The 8,934-nt window shown below is 46.3% G+C and overlaps 1 protein-coding gene across 1 annotated transcript; it reads left to right on the top strand.

Moving 5' to 3' along the window:
* The first annotated feature begins 684 nt into the window (after positions 1–684).
* Positions 685–1,149, top strand: LOC138353338 (SUMO-interacting motif-containing protein 1-like). The gene has a single exon (XM_069306218.1). It carries the CDS (start codon positions 685–687, stop codon positions 1,147–1,149), a length of 465 nt encoding a protein of 154 aa, XP_069162319.1.
* Positions 1,150–8,934: the final 7,785 nt, after the last annotated feature.

Here is an 8,934-nt window from a genome sequence, read left to right as displayed (position 1 = left end):
ACCCCGGCACTGTGCCACACCGTGGCTGGTGGTGTCTGACCTCCACCCCGGCACTGTGCCACACCGTGGCTGGTGGTATCTGACCTCCACCCCGGCACTGTGCCACACCGTCGCTGGTGGAGTCTGACCTCCACCCCGGCACTGTGCCACACCGTCGCTGGTGGAGTCTGACCTCCACCCCGGCACTGTGCCACACCGTCGCTGGTGGAGTCTGACCTCCACCCCGGCACTGTGCCACACCGTGACTGGTAGTGTCTGACCTCCACCCCGGCACTGTGCCACACACCGTGGCTGGTGGTGTCTGGCCTCCACCCCGGCACTGTGCCACACCGTGGCTGGGAAGGAGCACAAGAAGCGTGCCAGGATGTACAGAGAGTGCCAACAAACACATGTTTCCTGCCTGGAGACTCATGCCTCCCCCACTTGCCCTAACGACACCTAAGTGATATACTACAAGGCACTTAAAGTGCCAATCTCTGCCTGAAGGATAGGCTCATTATCACACCATCACCCGCAGTCTGTGTCAACAATTATTTACACACAAGAAGAGGACTTAAGCACAGTAAAGAGCTATGTTATTCCCTCTATACCACTAATTATCTTGCTCAAGGGAAAGAGTTGAGATTATTTACACAAAACCCCTTTACTGTTGAAGCTTCGTGAATATAAACACTGAGATATAACATGACTCGAGCAACAGGTGGCATGACTCCAGCAACAGGTGACATGACTCCAGCAACAGGTGACATGACTCCAGCAACAGGTGACATGACTCCAGCAACAGGTGACATGACTCCAGCAACAGGTGACATGACTCAAGCAACAGGTGACATGACTCCAGCAACAGGTGACATGATTCCAGCAACAGGTAACATGACTCCAGCAACAGGTGACACGACTCGAGCAACAGGTGACATGACTCAGGCAACAAGTGACATGATTCCAGCAACAGGTGACATGACTCAGGCAACAAGTGACATGATTCCAGCAACAGGTGACATGATTCCAGCAACAGGTGACATGACTCCAGCAACAGGTAACATGACTCCAGCAACAGGTAACATGACTCCAGCAACAGGTGACATGACTCCAGCAACAGGTGACATGACTCAAACAGGTAACATGACTCCAAAAACAGGTGACATATGAGTGGATCACCATGACACAGGATCCCTGCTTACACATATTTATATTTGTCACATATCTTACTAATTATAAAACATATCTTACTTATACTGCTCCTGGCTTATATTTAGATTAAACAGAAAATGTTGTTTACAGCACTTTTGATTTTGTTTACAACATAAAGATTCCTAAACGCCACATTAATTTAAAAAATGTTGTTGAGTTTAAGAATTTAATCAAAACGTCCATGAAACGGTAAAACTAATAATGTGTTCTTAATGTATAAAATCTTTTTTGTTGTTAAACCCAAGAAATTATTTCTTAATAGTTTGAAGAGGTTTGTCATTGTATTGGGATATCTTAAATCGAAGGTTTTACAGTAAATTATATTAATTTTATCATCAATACTTTCTAGAGGTCTGGGGCCAGATTCACGAAGCAGTTACGCAAGCACTTACAAACCTGTACATCTTTTCTCCATCTTTGGCGGTTTTGTTTACAATTATTAAACAGTTAATGGGCGCCGAAGCACCAGGAGGCTGTTTATAACAATAACAACAGTTGATTGGGAAGTTTTCATGCTTGTAAACTGTTAAATAAATGTAACCAAAGCCGTGAGACATTGAGGAAAGATGTAGACGTTCGTAAGTACGTAACTGCTTGGTGAATCTGGCCCCAAGGCAGGTAGTGTATAAGGAGGGTGCTGTAAGAGTGCCGCTCCTGGCTTGACAAGTAATGGGAAACGTCCCCACGACAGACTCAGCCATTTAAGACTGACATGACAGTCAGTGAGGTTAAGCTCAGATAAATGGGTTATCTTGAGGTTATCTTGAGATGATTACGGGGATTTTTTTAGTGTCCCCGCGGCCCGGTCCTCGACCAGGCCTCCACCCCCAGGAAGCAGCCCGTGACAGCTGACTAACACCCAGGTACCTATTTTACTGCTAGGTAACAGGGGCATAGGGTGAAAGAAACTCTGCCCATTGTTTCTCGCCGGCGCCTGGGATCGAACCCAGGACCACAGGATCACAAGTCCCGCGTGCTGTGCGCTCGGCCGACCGGCTCGGTGCCTATAAATCTTGATATTGAAAACCCATTCTTACACTGTATCCCCTCTACACACACACAAAATACACATTATCCCTCCCAATGGGGTGATGACGGAATCTATGTTGACCAAACCACACACTAGAAAGTGAAGGGACGACGACGTTTCGGTCCGTCCTGGACCATTCTCAAGTCGATTATTTCAGCCACGTTATTGTGACTCCTCGTCTGCCGACGGAATCCACGGTAGTTCCCACAATTGAAGCAATACCTTGAGAGGTGAGCATGACCTCGAGAAACAACGTAGGTCCTAAAAGGTAAAATAGGCCTTCCTGCTCTGCAGCAACCCTTCAAGAGCTGAAGGAGGCTCTTGCCAACTGAATCAAGAGCCTATGGGCGAGATCAAGTTGCAGACAGATGCAGCATAAGATAGTTTATGGATGAGAACTAAGCATGAGAATAATGGACTCCATGATGGGGCTGCATACTCCAGAATATGTGTGTGTGTGTGTGTGTGTGTGTGTGTGTGTGTGTGTGTGTGTGTGTGTGTGTGTGTGTGTGTGTGTGTGTGTGTGTGTGTGTGTGCGTGCGTGCGTGCGTGCGTGTGTGTGTGTGTGAGGGAGAAGCCTGACCCAGTTCACCACCTGTGGCACTTGCAGCGAGAGGGTGAGACAACTTCCTGCTTAATTCTCAATACTCTTGAGGTCCTGTTGTTAAACCTTGTATCAGCTCCAGTACGAGCCAGGTTATCACTCTCCCGCCAGACCTTGACAGTCACTCACTCACACGCATGAGGCTCCAGTACACTCACAGATGCTCCGGCTGATGACCTAATTTTCCACACTAAGTTGACCTGAAACATTCATTCTCTGATTAAACATCGTTAACACCCATCCACCAATCATGTACGGCTGTCCATCGTCCACCTCACAGTCATATGCACTAGTTAGGTGATTTGTAACTGCAGAATCGTGCTATTAGCTTTTGGACCCCGCCTTTCTAATATATTTTTCATCTATAAAGTCTACTTCGTATATTTCTCTAACACACACACACACACAGGAAGCAGCCCGTAGCAGCTGTCTAACTCTCTGGTGGCTATTTACTGCTAGGTGAACAGGGAGCATCAGGGTGAAAGAAACTCTGCCCATTTGTTTCTGCCTCTGCCGGGAATTGAACTGTGGCCCCTTAGGACTACGAGCCCAGAGCGCTGTCCACTCAGCCGCAAGGCCCCGTGTGTGTGTGTGTGTGTGTGTGTGTGTGTGTGTGTGTGTGTGTGTGTGTGTGTGTGTGTGTGTGTGTGTGTGTGTGTGTGTGTGTGTGTGTGTCTGACTATTTCCTAACATAAAACTCTCACGCGTATATTACATACGATGACAAATTTCTAATTCTAAAGGCAGCAAAATGACAGTGTAGACAGCTTCTATCTGTGTACATGTGGAGTGTGGTGGTGCCTTAGTGGGCCTCCCTCGGGCAGTGGAGTTGAGGAGTGCCACTAGACCATCCGTCAGCCGAGTGACCGGCACTCATGGCCAGAATGACGGGGAGGAGGAAGGGTGTGGTGGTGAAGGGTGAGAATTTCCGTTCCTAGCCTTGTTGATCACCCCAGCTGGGCGACAGCAACTGCTTCACAACTTGCACAGTAAAATGTTTGCAGTTGTTGAATTACGGGGCACACACACACACACACACACACACACACACACACACACACACACACACCCTAGGGGACTGGTAGCCTGGTGGATAGCGCGCTGGACTCGTAATTCTAAGGCGCGGGTTCGATTCCCGCACCAGGCAGAAACAAATGGGCAAAGTTTCTTTCACCCTGAATGCCCCTGTTACCTAGCAGTAAATAGGTACCTGGGAGTTAGTCAGCTGTCACGGGCTGCTTCCTGGGGTGTGTGTGGTGTGGGGGAAAAAAAGTAGTTAGTAAACAGTTGATTGACAGTTGAAAGGCGGGCCGAAAGAGCAAAGCTCAACCCACGCAAACACAACTAGGTTAATACACACACCGGCAAACAGAATAAGACTTTTAAGGAATACTGTACTGTAGGAACTTCCTACCTACTGATCAAATGACAAAATACGACACCAGGAAACAGGTAGAACGTAAAGGCTTAGCGATTTTTCACATCCCCAACCGATACCTGAGACCCGCACTAGCCACGACCTAAGATCCGTGCAAGACGAGGAATGGCCACTTTGCGCCGCGACTTGGGTCCATAACAGAAGAGGCAAGAGGCCCGCACCGGACGAGAAGAGTGATCACCTCGCGCGTCGATCGTTCTCTAAAGCACAGGAGCTAATCTTGGAAATGGCCGCTGGTGAGTTATGCTGCGGGAACTCTTAGGTATCGGGTTAAGAGCAGCGATTTATTAACAACTGCTGCTCAACTCCCGTGTCCCACTAATTTAGATTGGTCGCAATGGTAGCGAAAGTGTGCGTTAAGACTTGTACACAGACCCGTCATCACCGGTACGGTGGTATACAGCCTCGCCCACACCGGCACAGATGGTACACAGGCCTGACCTCACCCATATGGTGCTACACAGGCCGGCCTTAACTGGGATAGTTATAGAACACAAACCGGTTATCACCGTTGTTTGGTACACAGCGCGGCCATCACCGGTACAGAAGTCAGCGCGGCCTTCGCCAGTATACAGAAAGGCCATCGCTGGTGCAGTTGATACACAGGGTGACCCTCACTGCTGCGTCTGATACATGGACCAGCCCTGACCAGTATGGTATACATGCCGGCCCTCACCATGGCAGGTGATACACAGAGCGGCCCTTACCGGTGCTTCTGATATATATATACATATCGGGTTCCAAGGGATGATATAGATTGGGCCTCACTGGAGATGGTACAATTACAGGGTCTCACCGGTGGGGTGTAGCGGCAGGTGGGTGTGTGTGTCGAGTGCCAGCTGCGATAATATCGCCAGATATATCTAGCATATTAAAGCAAACCAGAGAACGACAAAACACATGTGGAGAAATTTTCATCGAGGTTTCGTGTTTACATGAGCCCTATCTTCCCGTCAGCTGGTGCAGATGGCAATTGTGGGGTGTGGCTTCTCCGCCCCAGCTGGTCTCCGCTCCACAACAACCTGTCCACCCACGCCCGTGTTCCATGGTCACCACAAAACTCTGCCTGTGTTCAAAAGCAGCATTATGTCGTGGGGGCTTTACTGAACCTGCTCAGATTCCCCACCATCGCCAGTAGCCTCACTGTCAAGGACATCAGAGTTAAAAAGATCATTAGTATTGCTCGGAATTCAGTCTTCAGACGCTAGAATCGGGACAATGAGCCTGAGTAAGAGTTACAGTGAGTGTTGAGCAGTGATAGATCTGCGACACTTCACCTTCCTGTGAGTTGCTATCGTCTGTGCTTCTCAGCGTCCACCGCTCAGTCTTCCCTCTTGGTTTAACTCTGACTAATGTTATCTCTTTACAATATTGTTCATGGGGACTGATGGGTGTTGGTGTTCATGGGACTTATGGGGTGTTGGTGGTTCGTGGGGTTTGATGGGATATTTGAGGTTAGTGGGTATCGATGACACGTCTGCCCTTGAGAGCTGATGTGGTTGGCGGTGGCGGGCCGTGGCGGCTGATGGATTGCAGCGACTAACAGGGGTCTCGTATCACAGTTGGCTTCGCTCTCGACTCACAATCAGGGATCCTGGGTATGATTCCCGAGCGGGACAGAAATGCTTGGGCACGTTTCCTTTCACCTAATACCGCTGCTCACCTAGCAGTAAATAGGTACCAGTGAGTTTGGAAACTGTTGTATACATGCATCCTAGGAATATATATATATATATATATATATATATATATATATATATATATATATATATATATATATATATATATATTCCCCAGGATGCAACAGGGAAGCTATATATATATATAAACAGTCGTCCTGTCCCCGACAAAAAGATTTAATGGTCCGTGGGGGTTCATGGCACGCAGTGACCCCCGGGATGCCCCAGGCAGACGGCGGGGCCCTTCGGCCATCTGGTGCCGATGGTGGCAAGGATGGAGCCCTGTTGCCTCACTTAAGGCTCATGAGCCCACTGATGATGATAGAGCACCAGGCCTGCAAGGACACTCGCCTTGTTAAAGATTTTCTACTTGTATGGGTGAGGAAGTACATGCAATTGGCCAGGGTACTCTCTCTGTCTCTTTTACACACACACACACACACACACACACACACACACACACACACACACACACACACACACACACACACACACACACACACACACACACACACATACACACAAGCAGTGTGTGTGTGTCACTGCAGATCTATAACTTCCACTTCCTAATGGAATGCATTAGGCAGTGATGTGGTGGAGGCTGACTCCATACACAGTTTCAAGTGTAGATATGAAAGAGCCCAGTAGGCTCAGGAATCTGTACACCTGTGGATTGACGGTTGAGAGGCGGTACCAAAGAGCTAGAGCTCAACCCCTGCAAGCACAATTAGGTGAGTACACACACACACACACACACACACACACACACACACACACACACACACACACACACACACACACACACACACACACACACACACACACACATATATTAGATGTATGCCTAGTTTGGACTAGAATAGGTTAGATAAGGTGTTTTGGTTAGGTTGATTAAGGCAGTGTTTACACAGCAGGCTGGAACATGGTCAATTGACAGCCCGCCCTCATAAACAATGGTCAAATGCTCGTTAATCCCGCCGTCAAATCACATGTTTATAAGTGAAAAAACACACATGATTCACACCTGAATACGTTCCAAGTTTTCTTGAACAGTGATTCTCGTCAAGAGTTCAAATCACAACTCTAAATACTTCACCCACCTACTACAAAAGCAAATAATTACCAAAAGAACAAAAAAATATAGCCTAAACTTTGTCTAGGCATAACTATACATAAATTGATAATATTTATTAATATTAACATGTTAAAGAAAATAACAATTTTCGTTACAAAGTATCCTAACATTTATGAATGAACACTTGGGGTCGGCGGAGTTCGCACGAGAATAGCCTGAGGATGGGTTAGGGTTATTAGTCAAATACTGACTTACCAGTACGTTGATCTTAATAAGTCAGTATTTGATTTACACGTAAACTAGATGACCCTTTGTGCTGATGATGAGCTTAGTCTCTAGCATTCTCAGCTTTAAGCTCTGGAACAAGTGTAGCGTTCGACCTTCAACGTCAGTCTGTAGCATTTGTGAGGCATTCTCAACTTTCAAGGTCAGTCTGTAGCATTTGTGAGGTATTCTCAACTTTCAAGGTCAGTCTGTAGCATTTGTGAGGTATTCTCAACTTTCAAGGTCAGTCTGTAGCATTTGTGAGGTATTCTCAACTTTCAAGGTCAGTCTGTAGCATTTATGCGGCATTCTCACCTTTCAAGGATGAGAATAAAATTATGCATAAAACTGATCCCTTAGGCATAACTGGGAAATATAGAGATGTTTACATTAATTTTACCGGCTTGAACTACTTCAAATACCACTGGTCCAATAAATGGTTGACTGGTACCAGCCTACATGCCAGCAGAACCTTGCATTCCACTGCAGCTATGTGTGAACATCTTTCAACGCTAGTGTGTGGACCAGTACTCCTGTAGCGAAGGGTGGTAAGGGAACTTACACAAGTTACTTAGAACTTACCTGTGAGGGACAGGAACAAGGTACGACTGTAGGGCGAGTGGGAGCTGTTTACCCGTCTGGCTTGCCATCTTCGTATCCTTCTAGCTCTTTAATTCTTATACCGCGAATGAAGTAATATAAAAATAAACAAATTATGAGTAACGAAGGCGTGTCCAAGACGAGTGTGTATGTCTACGGGTTGACATAGACATAGACAGGATATCCGGAATTACAGGATATCCGGAAGAGGAGGCAGGCATGATGAGTGATATATTATGCGCTATCATTTCCATTCGGATAATAAATAGAATAATTCTTACCTCCATTAGTCTAGCAGGAATAGAAGGATATTCAGGGGCTGGTCTAAGGTGGTCACCTGCCAGTTAATGTGGGTGTTCCTGTAGGGTAATAACGAGCGGAAGAACACGTGTGCTCACTCCGGACGACAGTCAACACTGCCATTGTTTTGCTTATGGCTATTGCGCTTAGAAAATGGTTCCTTGATATTCTTAATAAATAATTCCCAAAATACTTACCTTTTAATGAGATAAATAAGGAATTTATTCTAATATATAATATAAATCAAACGTTTACAATTTGAAATGGACCAAATAGTATTTAAATAAAATCATTATAAATAGGCAATATATTTATCGAATTCAGTTCCAATGAAGAGTAATCTTTACACAAACTGCTTCAACTCCTGGAAGTCCACCAAAACTCGAGCGGAATGATCGCCTGTCCCATGGGGATGAGATTCTTGAGCAACCATCATCCAAGAAACATTAACCACTCAGAAGGAGACTTCAGGCAGTCTATCCCTGTAAACGTCATCTTCATGCCAGGCGCTGCTGCTAACAGAACCTTAATTTAGTATTTCTTCAATATGGCAATCTTAAAATTCTTTGCATACTCTGAATTCTTTCCACACTCATGCGCTGTCCCTCTCCAGGCCGGTGGAATTCATCAATGCATATTCTCGACGCTTTTTGGAATTAAATCTCCAGCAAACGTGAGAGAATCTGACCACTTCAGCCATTAGAAGTGTACTTACTTCAGTACTGGGTCGGAATTTGGATTACAGAGGAATTC

This window comes from Procambarus clarkii, chromosome 57, assembly GCF_040958095.1.
Source record: "Procambarus clarkii isolate CNS0578487 chromosome 57, FALCON_Pclarkii_2.0, whole genome shotgun sequence".
In the NCBI taxonomy this organism is placed as follows: domain Eukaryota; kingdom Metazoa; phylum Arthropoda; class Malacostraca; order Decapoda; family Cambaridae; genus Procambarus; species Procambarus clarkii.
Note: the sequence above shows the minus strand (reverse complement) of the source record. Positions and strands in the feature narration are given on the sequence as shown.